Raw genomic sequence first — 23,269 nt, forward strand, 5'->3', positions numbered from 1 at the left:
CGTGATGTGAATCAACTTCAGATACTTTGACGTGGTGAGGAAAGACATGAGGACAGAGACGGAGAGAGAGAGAGAGAGAGAGAGAGAGAGAGAGAGAGAGAGAGAGAGAGAGAGAGAGAGAGAGAGAGAGAGAGAGAGAGAGAGAGAGGGAGAGAAAACTTCCATTTGGAATTTATGGAAAATGTGATGTTGTTTTTGCTATTGTAACAATATGTGTGTTTTGTTTCTGCTCTGAGACCTCTTCAGGTGATTGCACCGAGGAGTTGTAAAGTCGATGATGACAGGTCAGAGAGGGAGATCAGGCTGGGTGAACTGGTTTGGGAGGTGCAGCAGAGCCCTCTGGCCCAGTTTGACACTGGCTGGGGCGTATTACAAGCAGACCTGTCTGTACACGACAGCCCGAGACGAGGCTCGTTTGTTCACCACCAATCTGTCCGTTTGTGCAACGCTGCTTTAAATCAGACGTTCCCCCAGGTCATGATAAACAAATGTTTTACTGTAAACCAGTTTTGTCTTTAAAAAGGTGGCAGGGTGGGGGGGTGACTCAGTCAGTGATGACGAGCAAATGAACCCAGTCAGCTCCGTTTCACCAGAGAAAAGAAACCGTATTTAAATGATCTTTGATGACACACACAGAAGTTGAAGACGGAGGTGCGTGTATCTGTGAAACTAATACCTTCAATAGAAAACGCAAACATGAAACATTATTATAAGTATGAGTGTAATCTTTATATTTAAAACCTTACCGCCTTATCTGTGTAACTCTTTTCTAACAGCTCTTCTTCGGAACAAAGCGTGTGTTTTGTGCTTTTAACTACATGATATCTAACTATTACAGCTTGTTCATTTTACATTACATCTGTCACAGGATCAACAGGTTCAATCCTGAGCCTCAGTGCACATTTTGTTGTTTTATTTGTGTTTTCTGTTTCTTGCTTTTGTGTCTGGCCACCATCACTCATATCATCCTGTTAGCGTGGGAGGCTCTTCCTTTCCCATGTCAACCATATTCACACACACACACACACACACACGCACACACACGCACACACACACACAAACACGCACAGAGTCACACTCACAGCGCTACCACGCACTTATGAGACTAGACTGTGACTATGAAAGCAAACATTTACCTTTGTATATAGAGGGCTGAGGTATAATATACAACAAATTGGCCGGTTTATCGATTTGTCAGGCGATTCCATTGGTGATATAAAAGTCTGATGGAGAACTACACATCTCCTTTAAAGGGCGCGACCTTTCAGAAGACAAGTGTGAAACTGTGCCCAAAATAAACAGCATCTTACAAGTGTTACTAAAAAGACCAATGGTGCAGCAGGACAGCCTTATCGATGACGTGAAAAAAGCTTGTCTGTGATTCTATTGTCCAAGCTCCACTCTGAGTTTGTGAAATCTAGATGAAAAATGTGTTATATTTCAACCCTAACAGTGTTAACACAGAGCAAATGTAAAGTAAATAATAAAAGAAAATGTATTAACAACTTTCAAAACAGGTCATGGTCTGGGAAGGGGCTTAAGGACTTAAAATACTAGATCAATCACAGAGTGATATATTTCCAGGCCTGTTGTGAGTGTGCTGCACAGCTGAAATGTTATGTGGTAAACTGTGAATGTGCGCGAACACCACAGAAATATGAACAACGTAGTGTCAAGTGCGACAGACCAACAAGTGGGCGTCTGCAAAAACATATCACTTTCCGCTGTACCGATTAGATTGTTGCAGAGGCAAACATTCACCTATCGTCTGATAATTGAACATGCGCTGGAGGTAGTTAGCATAAAACAACCCGAAAAACCCGTGACTCAAGCAAATGCAACCTGAGATTAATTCCTCTCAATTTGATTCACTCGCTTTTCTCATGAAAGGAAAATAGAAAGACAATCGCTGGCGAAAGAGGTCTCCCCACACAATCTGTCTCTCGATATTACAGCTATGCTCCATGTATAAAGTCGGATAATCTGATCGGGTTGTAATAAATCCGTCTTGTCGTTTGAAGACAATTTCCATCTCATTCTCAAAGCAGATTGAAAATGCAAAGGAGGAGACGACACCTCGGAACAATAATGTCACTTATTCCTTGTTGTTTTCCATCTGACTGGTTGTCAACAACATGCTGAGAAAAGAATCGTTTATACGATAAAAAGTCAGCAGAGGAGGTGGAAAGACTAAAAATATCAAGTGCAAATTAAACTTGAGAAAAACAGAAAAAATTAAAACCTATAAAAACTTCAGTTGTGGGCATGGCCTATGACAAGTTTCATATGCTGAGAGTGTTTTCTCACATTTACTGGTTCATGACAGTGCAACAGAAAAGCCGGCGTAGTAAGTGTGGCTCTGAATGGCTCCACCAAAGGGAGATCCTCTCCAGATGACTGGGAGGGGGGCTCCCTAGTCAAAATATACATCTGCAGTCAGCCGACTACTACTACTGCTCCAGGTGTCGCTGCCAGCAGCCGTTCACTGCTACCCTTACATCAGATTGCCTGAATGAGTTCGAAAGTTGATTTAGCAGAAGTTTTTGTGATTTCTAATATTGAGTCTCTACTATAGCAGTGGTGGAGATGTATTCTCTGTACAGCTTCGTGACTACAGAGAAACCTTTGCCACTCAGTGCAGCGGAAACAGAGGAAGTCTTAAATCTCTGTGAACTAGCTTGGTTACAGTTGGTTGCTGGGTTAAGCAGAGCTACTGACCAGCTGCACTCAACTCTGAGAGTCAGGAACAAGCAAAGAGGGCTCCACAAGAGAGATATCACCCCGAAGATTTTAGAGTTAAGTTCTAGTCTCAAAATGAATCTGTTGTCAAATCTACTTACTACTACTCTATCTAATCTAAATTCATGTCCGGGATGCTTCAATTTCCGAATTCCCACTGTGATTGAGTGATCTCATCTCTGAAGTGCTTGTCCATGGAGGTATATTGAAAAGATTTCCATAATGCAAAACAGGAGAGAAATGGGCAGATGGACACTCAGCATGATAAACATGTCAACTGTCGAAATGGAAAATGGGTAATTATCATAACCCTCTATGACACACTGAAAAAAGTTCCCTGACCCAGGAATAAAAAACATCACTCTGGCAGAGCAGCTTAAGCAAATAACTTGAAGATTGACTGATTGTTCAGTCCAGCAAATGAAGACAACATGCTACAATGGAAAACATTTGTGCAAAGGGAACAGAGAGAGGCAAGACTTGGTTTGCCTGCAAGAGGGAATATCAAAGCACACAGTTTCCATTTGCAGGGCCCTGTAATGACATGCATACGTCTCCTCAAAGCCTCGGGTCTGAGCACAAACATGAAGTAAAAATCCACTGAGCGATCGCACACATTGGAAAGAGACGGTCAGTTGATGGAATTTGTATTGAAATCTTCCAGGTCTGCTCAGAGAAGTCTTTTCTAGTTCACTCTTTTAACTCTGCTGCAGCAGCTCTGTGGCCCTTTTTCTGTTTCACTTTAATTTCACTTTTGGAATAAGTGAATGAGTGGGTGAGGGCACAGAGCACACCGGAGAGGCTCGTTAAAAAGTCAGTTTCTCAAAGTCACTCATCTCTGTGAATCATCGGTGGATTTCCCATTTGATCTGACGGTAAGTGATTCACAAGGCCTCCGTCTTTCATTCAGGACACAGAATAGCGGCTCCACTAAGCAGATGACCACAGGACTGGGCTTCCGGGAGGAAACCACTGGAGCCCCAACGGCTGCCAAGGGAGATCAGCAAAGCCCACTACTGTGGTTAATAGTAGATACTGTTGGACTTATCAGCACACACCATGAAATTGGTGTTTCTGGTATCAAAGCCATAATTACATTTCTGCTTCTCAGCAATTTAATGGGTGGTGTTTTTTTTGTTTCACATCATAACTGAATAATATGTTTGGTCTATAAAATGTCAGAAAATTCTGAAAAATACTTCTCATACAAAACCACGTTGCTTCAAAGTCCTAATATATACATTTTTTTACAACGGTATAAGAAAGCCACAAAATTGCATGTGAGGGACAGATTATTGTTCTACTAAAAAGTAGAATAAAAGAAGAAAAAGAGAAAATACTATATTCTGCATCACAAAGATGTCAAACATATGGTGGCAACTTTACAGTAGCACGCTAAGGTGACTCACCAAAAGCTGACAGGAAAGTCACTGTTTACACACACTTGCATACACACATTTCAAGACCTCTGCATTCAGTAGGGGAAGCGAAATCTGCTTATAATGGTCAAGTTCTCATTTGTGCACCGTGAGTAATGTGGTGACTTGTATCACAGTATTCATTTTCCAGTCAGACAGCGGCTCTTGGTGCTTGGTTCACGTGCACAAATCAACACCAGCGCTAAGGAGGGGAAACAAGAGCAGCGCGAACGCAACAAAACCATAGTGAAATCTGCATTATAGATAGCATAATTATTTCCATAATAATACGGCATGTGTATCAGAGGCATGAACTAAGAGTCGATGAGTTGCTCTCATCCCCACTGAGGGATTTCCAGGCTTCCCCTTCTCCTGTCAAAAGAAAAAGCAGCAGCACTGGCACAGTCTCCACTCCAGACTCCAGCCTCTGCCAAGACCTCTGCATCTCTCTCTCTCTCTAAGACCTTAATTGTATGGAAAGATGACACAGAAAGTCAGTTTCCCCTTGTTTTAGGGGAAAACATCAGCAAATATTTGCCATTGTTTTTAACAAGCAGCAACAGCGTTCAACGGAAACGTATTTTCCTTCCACTGTTTTTTTTTTCTCATACCGTCAAATCAGAGGTTCTGTCATACTACTCTGTTATGGTTGGCTAATTGTGGCATGAATCCTCCGGCTAAGATGATGGTCCCATGCAAACACATGCGGGGGAAAAAAGGAAGATTAATATCTACATATTCATATAAATAATCACAGTTAAATGAGCTACAGGTATGTTTTCATTTCTCCCTGGCTGTGTAAACATGCGTATAAATATAAGATTTATGAATAACCAGTTTTGTCTGATGCAATTTCACCCATGACTCCAACTTTTCATAAGAAGGCTGCTATGCCAGCTTTATAAGCCACTGAATGCTTTTACTGTGAATGGCTTTCATTTACACTTTTGTTGAATGACGGTTGTTGATCATTGAAATAGTAATCTATAAAACAGGTACATTTGTAGAGGGGGGGAAAAACATTTACAAAGTTTTTTCAGGCCCTTCGAAAGGGAAAATGTGAATAAAGATGATCCAAAAGGTAGCCAACAAAATACGGTAATTTCATTTCCAAGCATAATTTCATGTTTAATTTCATTTGGGATACACCCGGAGTCATATTTCTTGCCACCTGTCAAAGGTAAATCCAATATTCACTGGAAATATTCTCTGTGGCCTGGTCGGCCAACTTCTGAAGGAAAAATATCCAAGTCTTTTTTGGATTGCTCTAGTTTGGCCTCTTCACCACTCACTTGTTTTACTCATTTACGGCTCACAGCCATTTTGCTATGCTCAGGGAGCATAGCTACGGTCTGAGTGTGGGCAGAGAAGCAGCCGCCCAGGAGCTTAAAACTGGGTCCAGGAAGTTGCCGTTGATTCTTAGTGGAATCTAATAAGAAATTCTCATTACAAAGAGCTCCTTGTTAAAGTAAAGTCAATTTTGCAGGAGTCACTGGAATCACTCTCATATCTATATGAAGCCACAGCCATCAGGCAGTTAGCTTACAGTAGCTTAGCTTAGCATGACGACTTGAAACAGGAGGAACAGCTAGTCTGGTTCTCTCTGAAGGTAACGCTGACTCACACTGGCACGTTTAAAGCTTACTAATTAACACATAATGTGTTGTTAAAACAAGTTGTAGTTTTACAAGGGCAATCAGTGGAGACCTCATGAGGTGACTGCTTCCCACCATGAAATAGCAGTGAGAAACCACAAAGTGTTACTTTTACATTTCATTTTTTTTGTACATAAGACATACAATGTTATTTAAAACAGATTAGAGGTGTTGGTAGGGGGCCTTCTTAGCTTAAGAGGGAACCAGGCTAGCTCTTTCCCTTTTTCCAGCCACCCATATGCTAAGCCGAGTTGGCTAAGCTACTGTAGCTGTAACCTCATTTTCAACATTCAAACAAGATTGTTTCTAAAAGGTCTGTCCACTTGTAGAAAAACAGAACAGTAAAAAGTGTTTTTAAAGGAATTGTTTACTGCACTGCCACATATATTTGATTACATCTACAGGATAATGTGTGTCGCTCCCTGTGTGTGTGTGTGTGCTGTGTCAGTGTCCCTCTCAAGGCATGCAGGCAGCAGGGCTCGGCCTATTCTTAACCCTCAAAGCTGTGCTCGCAGTTTGAGGCAGCTGTGCATTTGGGCAGGGCAGGGCCGACATACGACCAGCTTTTGTTGTGGACACACACCGCACACACCACTGACACTAGAGTAACTGCCTACACGCACACACAGACAATCACACGCGTGCTATCCCTTCCCATCCATACTCGTGCTCTGTAAACATAGGGATCGTCACGCGATGATTAATTAGCTCAAATGCACGGGTGGGCTTCAGATTCTGTCACCATGACTGCTGTAATCATCATCACAGGAGGGACCAGTCTTCAAGCCACTACTGTGTTTCTGAAAGAGCTGAACAGATACTGTATGTCTGCAAAGAGTATGGGGAACATAACCGACACCCTGAGAATAGATGGTAGAGACATTGATTCATATTAAAAGAATAATAATCTATCAATCACATGTACCTGCTGATGAAGTGAAGAGTCTGTGTTTGCTTTTTTGTTGAGGTGCTGACACTCCATGGTGTCTGCACCGCACCAAATGGCCAAACTGACACCATGACAAACCTGCCTTTGATAATATCTCATGATGGCAGCACCCGACCAAACTTTGATCTGCACTGACTGAGACATCAAAGAAGAAGAAATACACAAAGCTGCAAATTTTTAGTGACATTGAGATACATCCCATGCTGCTTTGTTGGAAACAGCCCTCTTTGCTGTTCCAGTTCACTGCTTTTGTTAACAGCCTTTTTTTTCATAGCAAAACCTAATGAAAATAAATCCTTGCAGGGTGTAGGCTGTCAATCTCAAAGCAGCCATTTTACATTATATACAGTAGTATATCAAATAAAACATTTTTTTTTAATATTTGGATTGAGTAACTGCAACATCTTCAGTTAATATTGACATACAAAATCTGAAATGCAAAAAGCATGAAACTATCCAGCGTGCACTTTGCTTTAATCCCAAATGCCAAGTTTATTTCAGATTGAATGTCTCGGCTGAGTGACCCTGCAGTGGGGTTGGATCCTGAACTTGTCTGTCCATCTGTCTGTCAGTCTGTCTTTTCACCTCCTGTGTCTCCTGCTTTACACACACACACACACACAGACAACATTAAACAGACACACAAAGACAATATACCATCTCTCTCGCACACACATCGACACACTGAGACACACATCGCAAGCATGCTCTGGTGTGCGTCACGAGGGCCATCTGCTTGCTAACCAGAACAGTTTTCTACACATTCACACTCGTGTTCCCTCTCACGCTGCTAACATAAGTCTGTGATGGTTTATATCATGTATGATGAACACATGATATCGTGCAAAACAATGACCCCGTGTCTGCTTGATTTTTATAGAGGTCAGAAAGCTGTTTAAAGACAAACCTTCCAAAACACATTGAATGTTTTACTTGAAGGTTGTGTTTAATGGAGTGAAACTCATGGGCTGAAGGGAGGAAAGGTAATGCTACCTCATCTAAAAACATCTAAAGCCCCTGGTTAGAACAGTGACATGCTGATGGCAGCTCTAATCATAGTGATTGCAGATAGAAGGTCGGTACCCACTAATTTAGGAAAAATAAATCATAGTCAGACCTAGTGGTTATATACAATGCCTTAAAATGCTCATAATGCAGAGTTGCTTTAAGTTATCATTCAGAACTCCCTGAGGCACCGTGCCTGTGTATCTTCTATATGAAACGACTTCCACTTGTGGTACTCCACATTTCCATATGTTTGTCTCTCCTGATCCATGTGTCTGTCAAACTGGGGTAAATGTGGTCTACTTAAAGAGAGTGTGCTGCGACCTCCTAAAACTCAGAGCGCGGTGAAGCTCCACGTTGCTACTTCAAAATATGGCCTACAGAGCTGGGCTGGCACAGAAAGCTATTTTTAGCCACAGGCTCAAAGGGAGAGCTTACATTCCCGCTTGAACCGTGTCACTCACAAACTTTTCTCACACTTTTTTTTGAGTGCGAGCACAGCCAGCTACTTTCACAGTGGCTGTGTGTCTGACTGTGCCCATGTGACAGCGAGAGAGAGAGACCCAACTAAATCTGACTTACTAAATAAATAAATAAATCGGACTTACCAGTTAATGTTGAAAAAATAAACAGATTAAATGTCTGCACGCACGCATGCACAGAAAAGCTTTGTCATCAGGCTTTTTACACAGGTTACACGTTTAAATGTGTAATAGTCTCTGTGTGTATGCACAAGTATAATGCACTGATGAATGAAGTGGCTGTTGGGCTTTCACACATGACTTATTGACAATAGCCCTGTGTTAATTAGGGTGACCCGTGCTAGTACACACTATCACACCTACCTGACACAGCTTCACCAGGCTATTTATTAACCCTAAACCTTTAAGCCTCATTTGAATATGGCACTGGGGTCACCACGAAACACCAGACAAGGGTCTGAATGGCAGATAAGGAGGTAGATGATTTAGAACAGCTCGGAGGAACATATTTTCGGTACTGTTCATGGATGAGAGAAAAAAGCTGATAAATGCACACACTGACTCCATGGTCAATTGTTAAGTCAACAAGTTCTCCTGAGCATCCTAATTAGAGTTGTTAACACACGTACACTCTCACTCGCATACACACCAACACACACAGGATGTAATTACTGCAGCAGCACACGACTGCGATTCCTGTTTTCAGTCTTTGCATGTAGAACAAAATGATGCAATCCTCTCCTTCTCCCATGTTCCAAGAAGTCAAAAAACACAAAGTGTAATTAATCCCCAAACTGCTGCCAGAGATATAAAAGCTTAGCAGTTTACAATTAGCCCCTTTAATATGATACCATAGTTATCACTCCTATTGTGTCTATGTCATCCAATACTAAGTCACAGGACCCCCAAGTAATGAACCTGTGTACTGCAATGACAGATGAAACACTATCACCGTAATCAGGCATCAAGGTTTCAGCCTTGATACAACAACTGGAGCTCTGTATTGTTTTACATCATCAGATACAAATTTATCTTGCAAGTCACATATTGTAGGGTAAATTTAATCCCTCAGTGGTCGCTTGTTTTAGACTGTAAATGAGATTGATCACAGATGGGTGTGCTCTAAATATCTTGTGTAGAGGGACAGGGTCAGGAAGGAAAATGTGATAATGAGAGCAGAACGAATGGACTGACAGAAAACTGACAAATGACTGTCGAAGACGCATTTGTGACGATATACGGTAGACAGGAGGGGGAGAAACAAAGGTAGAAGAGGTCCAGCTCCTCTTTTAATTGTTTTTAACGGTTTCAGATTGGCCTCGCCTATGTGCATGTGTGACTGCCTCCATGAGAATCAAGTTAAGATAAGTTAAAATCTTCATTGGTATCCCTGGCTTTTCTTTGTGGTAGATCTAAACAAGCTTATTAAACAGAAAAAAGACATCTTTGTAGCAGTCTTACCATCATCCAGAGTGATGTCCTGCAGTCCGATAGAGCGGAAAGTGGGCTCTCTCTCCTCCGGCTCCTGCTTGATGTTCAGCCTCTCCCCGTCCAAAGGGAAGGGGCCCTGGGGGCTTAGAGGGTGAACCAGGGGGCCTGCTGCTGGGGAGAGACTGGCCATGACTGGACTTGTAGCTTGGGGAGAAGGCTGCTGCTGAAGGGGCCCCAGAGGACTGCCACCTGAAGTGGGGGAGGAGGAGGTGGGAGACTGGTAGGGCAGCGAGTGGAGCTGAGGGGAGGAGGGCCCGGAGTGCGGAGAGGGGATCATCCGTGGTGGAGGGGCGCTGGATGGCGTGGGGCAGGAGGCTGACCTTTGACCCACCGGGTGGTAGCCCATGGCCCTCTGCAGCTGGGAGGAGTGCTGCGCCACAAGGGGGTGACCACTGGAAGAGGGAACCTGGCTGGGATTTGGAGAGCAGTGATAGCCTCCAAGTGTTTGGAGGTGTGGGGATGATGGAGTGAGCAGAGGTTGCTGGCTCTGGGGAGACCCAACTATGGGATTGGGGCTTGAAGAAGAAGGAGCTGATGGCGAGGAGCAAGGGGAAGGGGGGTACACCATCCCCATCCCCATCGGGTGCGATGCTGCAGTGGGGCTCTGCTGAAAGGGCATCCTCTCGTAGCCCTGAGGAGGAAGGCTGGACTGGCCGTTGAAGGGCAGGCTATGACCGTGGCCGTGGCCGTGGCTGTGGCTGTGCTGCATAGGCTGGTAAGAGGGTCGGGGAGCAGCGGGAAGAGGAGCGGGAGCGGAGTTCGGGTGGAACGTCATGTGGCAATCAGCAGGAGGGTGGTGCAAGCTGCGGCTCTGGAGGTGAGGCAGGTGCTGGAAAGACGGGGAGCCCAGGGAGGGGCAGGTGGGCTGCAGGGGTAGCAGGCCAGGTCCAGAGCCCGCGGCCAGGCCATGGGGGGAGCTGGACAGAAGGTTGTCCGATGGGTGGCCCTGCTCAGGAGAAGGCAGCTGGGTGCGCACCAGACTGGCAGCATGTGCCAGGGGCATGGACATGGGGGGCACTGCAGAAAGGTCCAGCTCTTCTCTGTGCTCCTGTTTCACCATGACTAAAGGGAGAGAAGCACACACAGAGAGATGTGACGGAACAGGAAAGACAGACGAGACAAAAGAAACACCATCAGCTCTCCATCGATCAGTCAAACACAGCAACAAAAGAAAGAAACAAAAGTCTTGCAATACATAAATTTGTTAAGTCACTGCATTGCGACATTGATGGTCAGGTATTACTAGCCCAAAGACTTGGTGAACTAGCTGAAAAAGGTAGTTGTTTCAAGTGTTTCCACATTTTCAATCCTGACTGTGGCTTTGAAGCAGAAGAAAGACTAAAACTCTCAAAGCAGTAAACACTCTTTGAAATGTATGAATTACAAAATGAGTCTCCTCCTTAAAGAAAACCTCCTCAGAAACTGAGTGACATTTTGATAATAAATGGGGCCATTCCCTTTTTACTGTGAAAGCTCACAGCACTGCTATGCCAATCGGTAACCTATTTCCCAATCTGGTGCCTTGTGACAGTGAGTTTTATTTTTATCCAGCTCTGAATCAGAGGGAGAGCATATGTTGTCAGTCTGGGTGCCATCATGTGAAATGTTGTGTGGGAAGAGGAGCTGGGTGCCCCCCAGCCCAGATCAGACCAACAGAACAAACAAGTTCACTGATCGTGCCCTCTACTCACCCCGTCATGCCTGCGGGACTAAGAGGCAAGAGGCACAAAAAGGCCAAACGGGGTTTATTCTGACTGAAAATGGAGCCAGAGGGGATATCAAGGGTATTATAATGTATATCTAAAGTTGAATATAATTGAAGTCAATTTTTTTGTGCAAAATTAATGCAGTGTCAAATTTGAGATCACACATTGTAGCTGTTTTCCTTATGTTTGAAAAATATCGAGCCTTGTCTGACAGTGCAGAATTTTAAAATTACAAAACAGGAAGGAGAGTATTGTGTTCCCCAATTTTCACTTAAAATACGTTAATGCTTTTTTTTTCAAACACCCTTCTCAGAATTCATCCTTGAATTAGGCCAGGGCCTTTGCAGCTCAGCCCACGGTGAAATATGAAACATGACTGACTGACAGATTTTTTTTTTTCTTGCCACAATAAAGCAGGCGGTGTCCATGGTGATACTAGTGGTGTCAGCGACCCAGCCTGACTGACAGAGCAGGGTAATTCTATACTCTGCTCTGATTGGCTGCCCTAATCTGTAAACGGGGAAAACAGGAACTGCCTGTGTCGAGTGGGCGTGCTTGCAAACAGAAAGGCTGGGTGGGTGGAGGGGCAAGGCCGCTTATACGCATACACACACTCACACACACGTACACAAACACAAACATACACACTGTTGCGGTAAAAGTCAGGGTTTGGATATGTTGCACAAAATGATCACTTGGTATTATATTCCGCCAACGATGTTTTCAGTTTGAGTGGCTTCAAGGAGAGGGGGAAAAAAAATACAATAACAATATCAAATAGCGTGGCAGGAATTTGATTTTAATGAAAAACATTAAGGAAACTTTAAGATCAAAATATCATGAGCACCGAGTTTCCTTGCTGCTAAAATAATTATATCAAACCACATCTCAGGGGCTATGTATAGTAAAAGTTTCCTGGATAGCAAAAGATTTGCATCATAAAACCCCATGCAAATACAGTGCATGTGTGGAAAAAAAGTTGGCTTGGGAGTTTGAGGAGGCTTTACAAAATAAACAGTTGGCAGGTGCTGATGTTATTGTTAGTGGAAGAGCCCCCTTGAAACCACAGCAATGGTTTCTTTGGAGAGAGAAAGAGAGAAATTGGGTTAGTGAAACCCCTGTGGAGAAGTCTGCAACACAGCGAGCATGCTACAACTGTCTCTGCTGTCACTCAAACTTCTTGCCATTGCCTTGGGAGATTCACTACAGCAGGAAATAAAACGCCCAGACGAATGAAAAGTAAAAGCTTCAGAGATTGTTTTCAGGTAAATGTCTATAAAATTAATTGTAGGAAGATTACTTAAGGTCTGAAATACTTAATCATCTTAAACAGCATAAGATTACCAAAACTATCCTACCTTGTTTTGCTCCCCAAGGATTTGGCACATAACCTTTTTTTTACAAAAAAAAAAAAGGGATAATAATGGGAGAATGAACTCTCATCTCACCTGAAAGGTAAGTGAAGCGTTGCGATTGGCTCCTTTTCCGCTTGCCATTACAGACATAAAACTGCACCTGCACAGCTGACCCCACAGTCTTACTGTGGTAGGGAGGAACTTCCACCACGATACAAGACTATGAAAACATTTCATATAGTTTATAAACACATAATGCCACCAACACTTTTTACAATTTACATACATGAAAATTAAAGCAAAATTTTACAATCAACAAATACATTTCACATCAAATATAACCGACAAAAAGCTGTAGAATGGCTGCACAAGTAAATAAGTGACTACTTACTCCTTGAGTTTTCTCGCGCATTATTTTTGCCTCCACTTCCCATTGTGGCCGTCCATCTGGAGGGAATGTTTAAGACAAGTCTTAGTGCATGAGCCGATAATATTCCTTGTACCATTATCAAAATGTAAACAACATACACCAGTTACAATTCATCTAAAACATTTCAATGCACATTACAGATACCCATCAGTTTCTTCCATCATTCCTCTCACTTTCAACAATTTTCTTTATATTTCAGCATATCAATAGTCTCAGAAAAAAACAACAGTGCAATTTACTACAGCATTTTAGAAAAGACAGGCATGGCTAAAGACATGAGATGAATTCCTGGCGTTTTAATGAGGAATAAACTAGAAGCTCTAGAGGTAAGAAAAATAGAGCAACATTTCATCATATTCTCACACACTTGCTCATATTTAGACAAACACAAATAGGTCTAAAAATATGTTTTAGTGTGACTGAAAATAAATATAACTCTCCTTAATCACTCCTGATCGCGCTAACACAGAAGCACTGAGAAACCCAGGCCACACATGATAACCACAGCTTTTTCATTTGGACCCCTGATGAAGCACAGCGTGTGTTTTTTCAAAGTAGTTTTCCCCATCTGGAGTAGCTCTCTTTCACTATTTTCTGTTTTCCTAAAGATGATGTCAGTGTACAGTGCTTTCTCAAACAGACAAGGCTTAAGAACCACATGAGGCTTCAGAAAAGCACACGATTTCAATTTGTTCTGGAGTACCAGAAGACATCAAAATGATGTCATTTTTAAAGACCCAGAAGCCCTATGGAGAAAATCTTAGCAGCTATTAAATAGTAATCAAATGTCCAAATATCCTGCTGTTTGTCTTGCCTGGTTAAAATTATGGAGAGACCAGTGGAATAATTGTATTTATTTTAAAATGCCTTTGCACACTGCCAGGTTTCTGGCTAGAAAACATCCTTTCCAGTTTTCCTATGAGGGATCTAATTATTTGGCCAGACATCTTAGGGGCAGCTGCTTGAAGGGAAGCAGTTGGGGTGAAAACACTGACAGGCTTGCAGTGTGGTTGGAAGAAATCGCAGTCATCACAGCATCGCAAAGAATAAAAACGTTGACATCTAAGTTAGTACTGAATGGGCTCTCAGTGGAGGCATGTTCATTTGCTTGTTTTTTGGTGCTCACATTGTGCAAGTACACTCTGCACCTGCATGGCCTGCTCCTCAAAAAAACCCAAAGGATTCCCCCAAATACCACCGTCAGGCATCTGCAACATGTCTGCAGAGGACTGGCTTCCATGCAGATTCTAACCAAGTAAGTGCTCAGATGTAAGCCCTGTTACATTAAGGCTATTCAGCTTTCTACGAAAATCCCCACTCTACCGTAGCTTTAAGTAGGTGATTTATCTGCTCTGATCTCAGCCTAACATGAACCTCATTGTAGTGATCAACATTAAGCAGTCATAACCCTACAGAGATCCTCCCATTGTAAAGGAAGAGCTTAACTTGTAGATGGCAGCATATTTTTTTCCAAAGAGCAAATGACCTTGAATGTCTTTGCAGCTGACAGCAGTGCATTATTGCACTGCAGCTTGTTGACATTCAACAAGCAGGAGCAAGGGCCCCACATGCTCTGTCAGACAACAAGCACTGACAGGAACCTCATACCACACTAAAACAAGGACTCGGATCATCCAGACACACTATGCACCCCCAGTCAGTGGGGAAAGAACGTGGATCCGCTGTGCCGGAAGATTGAATGAAAATAAATAAGATAATTATTGTTTATGTTACAACTGTTGGCTTTTACGTCTTTGTAAAAGCACAGGTGATTAGTTTTTACAACAGAAACAACACAGTGACTACAGAATACACATGCAGTATTAGTCACTATTCGAAGCAACTAGTGCTACATACAGCCTTTGAGGTCCATTCCCGTATATAAACATTTATCCAAGTAAAGATGAAATACTCATACCAAGTATGGGCTCAATTTTATCATTAATACTTTTAAAAGTCTAAAAATCACATAATCTATTCTTGGTTTTAAATAAAGAATATATCCTAAAAGAAATATACCTATTGGTCTATTTTACTGTACAGTTTATAAGTACAGTACCAACAATTCAGGGCCCCTATCATTACCCTTTATCTGCTTTCCCTTTCCTTCTCCTTTGATCCTCTATCAGCCCCTAAATACTCCTCAAATAACCTAAAACAAAAATAAAAGCAGGAGAAACAGAGAGCAAGGGAGTGAGAGTAAGGGGAAAAATTGTAATTGAGTCAACAAAATATTTTTCCTTTAAGTACAGTGTAAAGGCTTACTTCCACTTGCCATGTATTTGAATGTGTAAACCCAGTTAGAAATGGCATATTTTTACTGTGTAGCGTCCAAAAAAACCTATAAGTTCTGAGGGCCAAAGGATAGACAATCACCCTAAAGCCACTATAGTATTACAGTTTATTTCATGTTCATCTACTTTAAAATAGAATCTCATGAACAACTGCTGGGATCTGTTTCTGCATCTAGTAAAGTCATTTATAGTAGTTACCATCCCATAATCTCTGTGTACTAGCAACAATGGCCCAGTCTCTCCAGTTCCTTGTGAATCTGCTGTTGTCTTTCAATTATGAGCGATGGTGGAAAAATGTCTGTCATTGCTTCTCTTTCTTTCTTTTTCTTCCATTCCTGCACTTACTCCAATCAGTGCTTTTCTGCACTAAAGCAGGAGGATTAGTCATGATGAGGGGGATCATTTACACAACCTAATCAACATCATCGCCCCCCTCCCCTTTCATATTCTTTCTGTCTCCTTCCACAGTCCACTGCCCTCGTGCACCATGGGCCCCAGCTTTGCTCCCTACCCACGATGCACCTCCCCAAGGTTTCCACTTGCCTCTCTGTGCTCTAAAGACTTGAGCATCAGCGAGTTGTTTCAGCCAGGCCGCCTTTTTTATGCCATGCTTCACCTGGTACACCTCAAAGAGCTAAAGAAATTCCTCTGGGAATAGCTCTCCCTCTCTCTCATAAGAAAAACCTTTACACTCAACGTTCTGCCATGTGTGAACTTGATTCTGTTGCTCTACATCACAAAGCTACCTCGGGCAGGCAGAGACTGGCTAAACGAATGTCATCCATTTAAAATTTCCATCCCAGGGAACAGCTATTACAGGTGTTTTGATTATGGAGTGGTGTACAAAAGAGAAAAAAGATAAGACAGAGAAAGACAGGTGACTTAAAAGAAACTGGATGAATGGCACAGGGAGTTTAACTAAGTAAGTCTTTCAGCCTAGAAGGTTTTCTTTTTTTTCTTTAAAAGTTGCTTCATTTAAGTCAAAAATACTGTTTTGGGGAAATAGACTCTACATTCCTCCTACAAAGCTCCCGCCCTCTCTACACAGGTAGAGAAAGAAACCAGTAGGAGTTGGTAGTGCACTGACAGTGATATTCACTAGCTTCCTAACAGCAAACACTACTGACTATAATTGCTGTAAATGCAGCACCCTCACTCATCTTCTTCTCTTTTTTAGCAGTTCACACTTGCTGCAAAGTGTGAGACCAACTTAGGATCTATTGATAGCCATGGCAAAATTTAATGGTGACACACACCATTGTATTACCATGTATTTATTTGGTTTGTTATTTCATTGTGAAAGTAACATATTTAACAACCACATTGGCATGTCCTCGTAAGTTTGTGTGTTTATGCAACGTGTTTTTGAAAAGTAATGATACAAAACGTTTTTGCCTACTTAACTACTTATGTTATGATTATTTTATGTTTACTTTATCGTAATAAAAACTATTTACAACAAACCCTTTTTATAAATACTGGAAAACAGCACATACAATACAACGTCTGTGTCAGGATATATTAGGACTGTACATCGTCTCATGATCTGAGTGTTCTTCTCATGATGACCTGACACACAGTACAACATTACCGGCAGACATACAGTAAACCTGTAGGAATAGAGGACTTGCTGTGGCTAAGATGAGGATTGAACACACACACAAAGGATTTAGGGGTGGTTTGAATTAATATTCATATACTAAGATATTATGGACCTGTTTGCAGCAATACAACAAGGCTAGAACAAAACCGTAGCATATGGCTGAATACTGTATGATTAATGTTTGAAATTCAGGACGTAGTTGAAAACTGCTGTTAACAACTACATGCTAAAGACTTGCTAAAGCCGACAGGAAAAGTTGTTGTAGATGATGTAACAAGCTATTTACCATATTCCTAATCCTGATGTCACAACGTCCTCTTGACATTCTGTCTAGTGTCAGCTGGTTTATAGCCTCTTTATCTGTTTGCTTCTTACCTACTTTCTGAACTCACATGTAGAGTATTTTAATGTAGCCACATTTCCAAAAAAAACATTTTACATGACAATGGCTGTGCTGTGATTTCAGCTGCATTTACCTCAAACACTAAAATCTCATGCACACCTCCAGAGGCAGACAGGTGTGGACCAGAACGGACAACCCTGCACACTGCCTTCACTTGCAGATGGTATTTAATAAGAGTTACAACGTTTCGGTCACTGAGACCTTCATCAGGTAATCAGGTAAGGTCCCAGTGACCGAAACGTTGTATCTCTTATTAAATACCATATGCAAGTGAAGACAGTGTGTGGGAGTTTTCCTCAGCTATATTTACCTGCAAAAGATTTGAACAGAAAGTTGCTAAATTTGTCGATGGGTATCTTTTTTATGTTTTTAAAAAGGTCTGGAAATGTTGGTGCCAAATGGAGAAGAGCTAATTACGGGGTGAAAACTGTGATCAGTCCAGGCCAAGTATTATTCTCTTGCACCTATTAATGTAAAACTGATATCAAATAAAGGTTTCCCTGGACAGAGAAAGAGATAAGTGAACTGAACACTCACACTGAGCATATATTACGTATCAACCATGAACCTTCTGTTGACTTCGCTGCAACGTTTGCAAAATCGTATATTTGTTAATTCCCAGGAACTCAAAGTTTGTTTGATTTCTTATGTAATGTACGTTGGCACATGCTGGTAGTTGTATGAGCCTAAGGTGCTGTGTGGACACTTACCAGGGCCTTTCTCCAGGAAGATAACCTTGGACTCTGGGAAGAAGTTGGAGCCTGTGATGGCCATCTCTTCTCCCCCACTGACCAGACAGCTGGTCAGGCTGGATTTCTCAACCTGGGGCAGCTCTTGAGCCGAACGCTGGGCTGGGAGAGACGCAGCAGGGGTTGGAGAGAAAAGAGGATGGTCATTTGCTGAGCTGTGTACATTCACACTGCAGTCTGTTTTTTTTAGTGTGGACTATGGATGTACAACAACTAAATATAATATTAACAACTATCCCACTGCGTTCGAACAGAAAATGTAGTATTTATAGGTAGATTGGGCAGCTGCTGGGATAGAAGGATATATATTTTATAAGTTTTATCTGATATTCTTATCTAAAATGACTTTAAGTAAGAGAGCACAATACATTAAATCAACATAAACTAGTAAAGTGCAATCTTTCTAATCAAGAGGTGTGCAGAAAGGTTTGTGTTTGTGGTCATCTGTGTGTTTATTTTCTGTACGTTGGTTTTCTGAATGAATATGTTTGGGTGTGTGTGTGTGTGAGGCTAGGAAGTTGACACTCACAGCACTCCACAGGAATGGAGGCAGCCTGCAGTGACAGCACCTTCCCGTTGGATTGAGGGATGTGTACTCTGAACACCACACGCACCCGCGTGTTCTTTCTTCCTATATCCGTCTCCCCCTTCCGCAGCTCAATGTCTGAGTTCCGCAGCTTAAGGATGCCAGCACAGTCGATACTGCAAGGTAGAGGGAAAAATTGTTGGCCTCATACTGAGATGGCAATCATTTAAGATATATTTAAGTAGAGAAGGCTCGGGAGTAAGAAAAACCAACCACAAGCCCAGCAGGAGACTGGCAATGAGAGGCAAATTAAGTGTTGATTCACAAATTAAAAATGCCTGTGAATATGATTTATTACAACTGTAACTAAGAAAAACCTTCTCTGCTCCATGGGAAACCCTCAAATATTTCTTCTGCGCCCGACTCTGCTGTTGGTTTAAATTAAGAAAATCTATAAAATCCCTTTTGGAAGATGTTACAGCACTGTATAATCATAAATGTGGTTATTTTTCATTGGATAGGGCTTCCTTCATGGTGGTAAGCTCATAACAGAGTAATGTAACCCTGAAGTGCTTCTGACACCTACCTGGCTGACATGTTGTTTTCGGGTAGAAGAGGAATTTCGAGAACTTTGGTGCTTGAGACCAGGACTTCTTGGCTTGCTGTGGCTACGGTTTTCCCGGTGATCCGGTGCACCTGGTAGAAGGCATGCGGCCTCAAGTAACGGTCGTCGGCTGTTCCAATGAACATCTGCAGGTTGACGGGCTTCTCGTTGTAGCCAATGAGCTGACATGACAGATAAAGATAGAAAAACAGAATGAAAACAGATGTGAGTTCTTAGATTCCAGATGAGAGGTGTGAACAAAGAAATACTCTCTTCATTTCCACTGCCTGCAGAAGGCCACTTTTGTTGGAGGGAATCTAAATGTCAGGTCGAGGGTGTTGCGATATTTCTGGCAGGACCACTGGAGATTCATCTGGCGCTTTGGCCTCCAACCAGTTTGACATTGATGTTTTTTACTAATAGTCTTATAATTTTTTCCCCTTGCAAGTCTGCTCCTTAACAGGGCTCTGTGCAGGACAGTTTTGCCTCCAAAAACCTTAAGATTTTGAAACCACATCTAGTCAATTGTTCCAAGAAAAAATAAGTTGTATTGCAGCTGCACTAGCTATAAAAGGAGAGAATGCAGACAACACTAAGCACAAAAAGCTGATGCAGCAGACAATGATGATGATGATGATGATGATGATGACTGTTAATTTGCTCATTTACAACACAATTAATCCAACTGCTTGTTCAAAGAAAAACACTGATTTCCCTCATATTCCTGTGTTGTTAAAATGCAGAAAAAAGAAATCTGCAGAAGTGTGATATGCACTGAAATGAACTGATTTCGGCATAACTAATGAATATCAAATTTAACATTAAATTATACGAAAAGCATCATTCATATGACCCCTGATTCTTTCTGTGAGGTCTCATGCATATAAAAAGGCTTTTAATGGTTAGACTGTGATTAAAAGGGGAAAAAATGCTGGTAAAAATGTCAACAGCCTTTTCAAATCCAGTGGTTTATGCGTGCCAACCTGGTTGGCACCTAGCAGCAGTTGCTCTCTCCATTAGTCCCAGAGTGCTGGCACCCCTGTTTCCACTCAGACAGGTGAGTTGTTCAACAAAGGAAAGGTGTTGAATGTTGGATGGAGACAAGAGGAAGATGGAAAGGAGAGCAGGACCTTTCCTCTTCAGAGGGACAGAACAAACACACAGGCCGCACAATGCCACTACTGTTGTAATGTTATACTTGGCAGCCTCTGTCACAGCAGGATGCCCCAACCCCAGCCCCCCTCCTGCCCCTGCACATACACACTCCCACCATACTGCCCTCATAAACCCACACCTCCAGCTCAGATGGAGGGCAGCCATTGAGGGTAACAGAGAAGAACGAGGTCTTTCATTGCTGTTTCACCCCAGGAACTGCCAAGCCTCAACCCCACCACAGCTGGCTACTGACCCTTTCCTCCCTGCAGGTTTGCGTCACACATCGTGTCAACGTTTGGTAGAAAAGTGTGCTCGGTGGAAGGAGAGACAGTGGGCGTAGCTTTGGATTTGTCATGTGCTGTTCCAAAATCAGCTAAAATAAAAAGGCTTAGCTTGGTCACAATGAGGCCCTGGAAACATGTACCTGAGAAAAACAGTGGACAAGCACTACCAAAGAAACCCATGCTTGGTTTCAAAATATTGACTCATTCTGGGGCCAATTACTAAACTGGGGTGATTTACTTTAAGGTTACTGAACACAACTTATTTCTGTCGTAAAAAGGTGCAATGGAATCAGTCTTCATGGGAACCTCTTGTCATTGGCTTTACTGGTGTCTCGTGCTCACTTTCGCAACTTCCTCTCTCTCTCTCCCGCGAGCCACTTCTGAGATGGTCCCCTGTAGTGAGAGACGTCAAGGTATGGAAGTAGCTACACTGAATTTAACTATGAAAAGCTGAAATACGCTGTGTTTACAGCAGGTTATGTGAGAGGTCTGGTCTTCAGAGGCTCATACTAAGCAGCCAGGGCAGTCAAGCTTAATTATGCTTCACTGTTCTGAACCAAATAAAAAAGCTATCTATAGACAGAGTTGTACTGCTGAACTCAGTAAAGACCCATTCATTCTCAAGAGACTGAATTAAAAATAACACAAGGAAAAATCAATTTCTGGCTCTATAAAAACAGACTTTTTATTTGTACTTAACACCAATTTAGTTAGGAGTGCACAGTTATCTTAATCTACTCCTTTCACAATATATAACTGTGTTTAATTAAATCCCCTATTCAACAGTGTTTCTCCCTCAGGTTGATCAGGAGTGGAGCGCCTAAAGGCCACACTCAAATCTGGCTAAGAAGTACAGATCATCACAGAGCAAAAGGGTAAGTCATGTTAAAACCATATCGTACCACTTGATGTTGATCTATCTTTCTTCTGAGAACAGATGTGTATCTCTCTGTTTTCTACCTGAATCTGAAGCTTTCAGTTAGCTCTTGTAGACTAGAGATTTCTCCTGAAATGACCAGAGAGGGAGGACGACAAGCCTGGGAAGCTTCTACCTCACACAGAAACACATGTGAAACCACACAGATGGTGCGCAGTTCTGAAAATCAAAACTTCTAATGTGTCACTTGGCTTTCTCACCATCACCCCGTCGGACTGGAATCAACCCACTCAATGTTCAAAACTCCTCTATGTGGGGCATGAAATGCAATCGGAGGGAAGTTGCACGAACGGAACAGAGTGAGGCCCCTATAATAGCCAGTAATGGGTTCATCTTTGAAAACCACATTAGATCTTAAGAGCCACATCAAAGTATAATGCCTGCTAATAACTCGCTAACAGGTAATTATGCACTACTGCCTGAATGGATCCATGGCTATAAATGACACCACTACTCTGGATTCAAAGAAAGACAGAGTCACAGGAATCAACAGTCTTGTGGGCTGTGTTGCTTGTTTTATGATTATGTCTGCGCACTCTGGAAGTAAGTGTGCGCATGTGTCTATGCACATGCCTGTAATGCACATTGTATGTGTGTGTGTGTGCGTGTGTGTCCATAAATCAGGACATGTTTATTCTCAGCACCATGTGTGTTCCAGACAGCATAAAATGAGTTAACAGTGTCTGGAAGAATGCATCTGTGAGGAAGGTTAAATGGACGCAAAAGACTGAAAATGCTTCACGGATGTAAATTAGAGCACAAAGGGGGGGGAGCACTGGAAAAAGAATAAAAATGAGTGAAAAGAGTAATGTGTGGGATTGAAAAGTAGAGCGGCACATATGTGATATCTGTGTTTTCTCTTCAAGAACCTGAAATCATCAAGGTTGAACATGTTTAACAACGTTGTGTTAAATGAAGCAGAAGTTGTGTAAGATTTATTTTTTCCAGTTTGTCAGTTCTACCCAAAACTATGAACTGTCACCATGAAACAAAAAAGTCATTGATTTTTTTTCCCTTTCTTTCCATTTACCCTCTTCATCTCTGCCTCTTTCTGTGTCCTCTTGTATTTTCTCCATTTCTCTACACATGAGGGATTTGGTGTGGAGCCAGAGTGTTGACAAACATACACTTAGCAGGCCAGGAGTTCTTTCCAAATCAAATAATCAACCAGGAAAACCTGATTAGAGGGCCAGAAAGAAAGGGCTCACTTCAGCAGTCCCAGTGAATCAACACTCCCGGCCAAACAGAAACATACCACACAGCCTGGCTAATTCAGTCACTCTGCCACGGTTACAACTGTTACTAAAAACACTATCATTTTCTGTTTCTCAATTCAGTTGAATTTGATCAATTTAGATAGCTGTAATACATAGAGTGGTTTTACAAATGTAAATACAACTTATTCAACGATAACTAAACAAATCCGAGCCTTACAACACAGCATTCGTTCCAAGAGTAACATTTACTTTAACAACACGCTCCCA

The 23,269-nt window shown here is 42.2% G+C and overlaps 1 protein-coding gene across 1 annotated transcript in view; it reads right to left on the minus strand.

The window, feature by feature from the left end:
* nfatc3a (nuclear factor of activated T cells 3a) overlaps window positions 1-23,269 on the minus strand; it is a 62,040-nt gene that overhangs the window by 4,164 nt on the left and 34,607 nt on the right. The window contains exons 4-9 of the mRNA XM_084001024.1: window positions 19,392-19,591; window positions 18,809-18,981; window positions 18,241-18,381; window positions 13,192-13,247; window positions 12,894-13,020; window positions 9,710-10,801 (exon numbers count right to left, since the gene is read on the minus strand). Coding sequence (XP_083857150.1) covers window positions 9,710-10,801; window positions 12,894-13,020; window positions 13,192-13,247; window positions 18,241-18,381; window positions 18,809-18,981; window positions 19,392-19,591 — 1,789 coding nt within the window. The remainder of the gene's footprint in view (window positions 1-9,709; window positions 10,802-12,893; window positions 13,021-13,191; window positions 13,248-18,240; window positions 18,382-18,808; window positions 18,982-19,391; window positions 19,592-23,269) is intronic.

Source organism: Trachurus trachurus (assembly GCF_905171665.1).
Source record: "Trachurus trachurus genome assembly, chromosome: 3".
In the NCBI taxonomy this organism is placed as follows: Eukaryota; Metazoa; Chordata; class Actinopteri; order Carangiformes; family Carangidae; genus Trachurus; species Trachurus trachurus.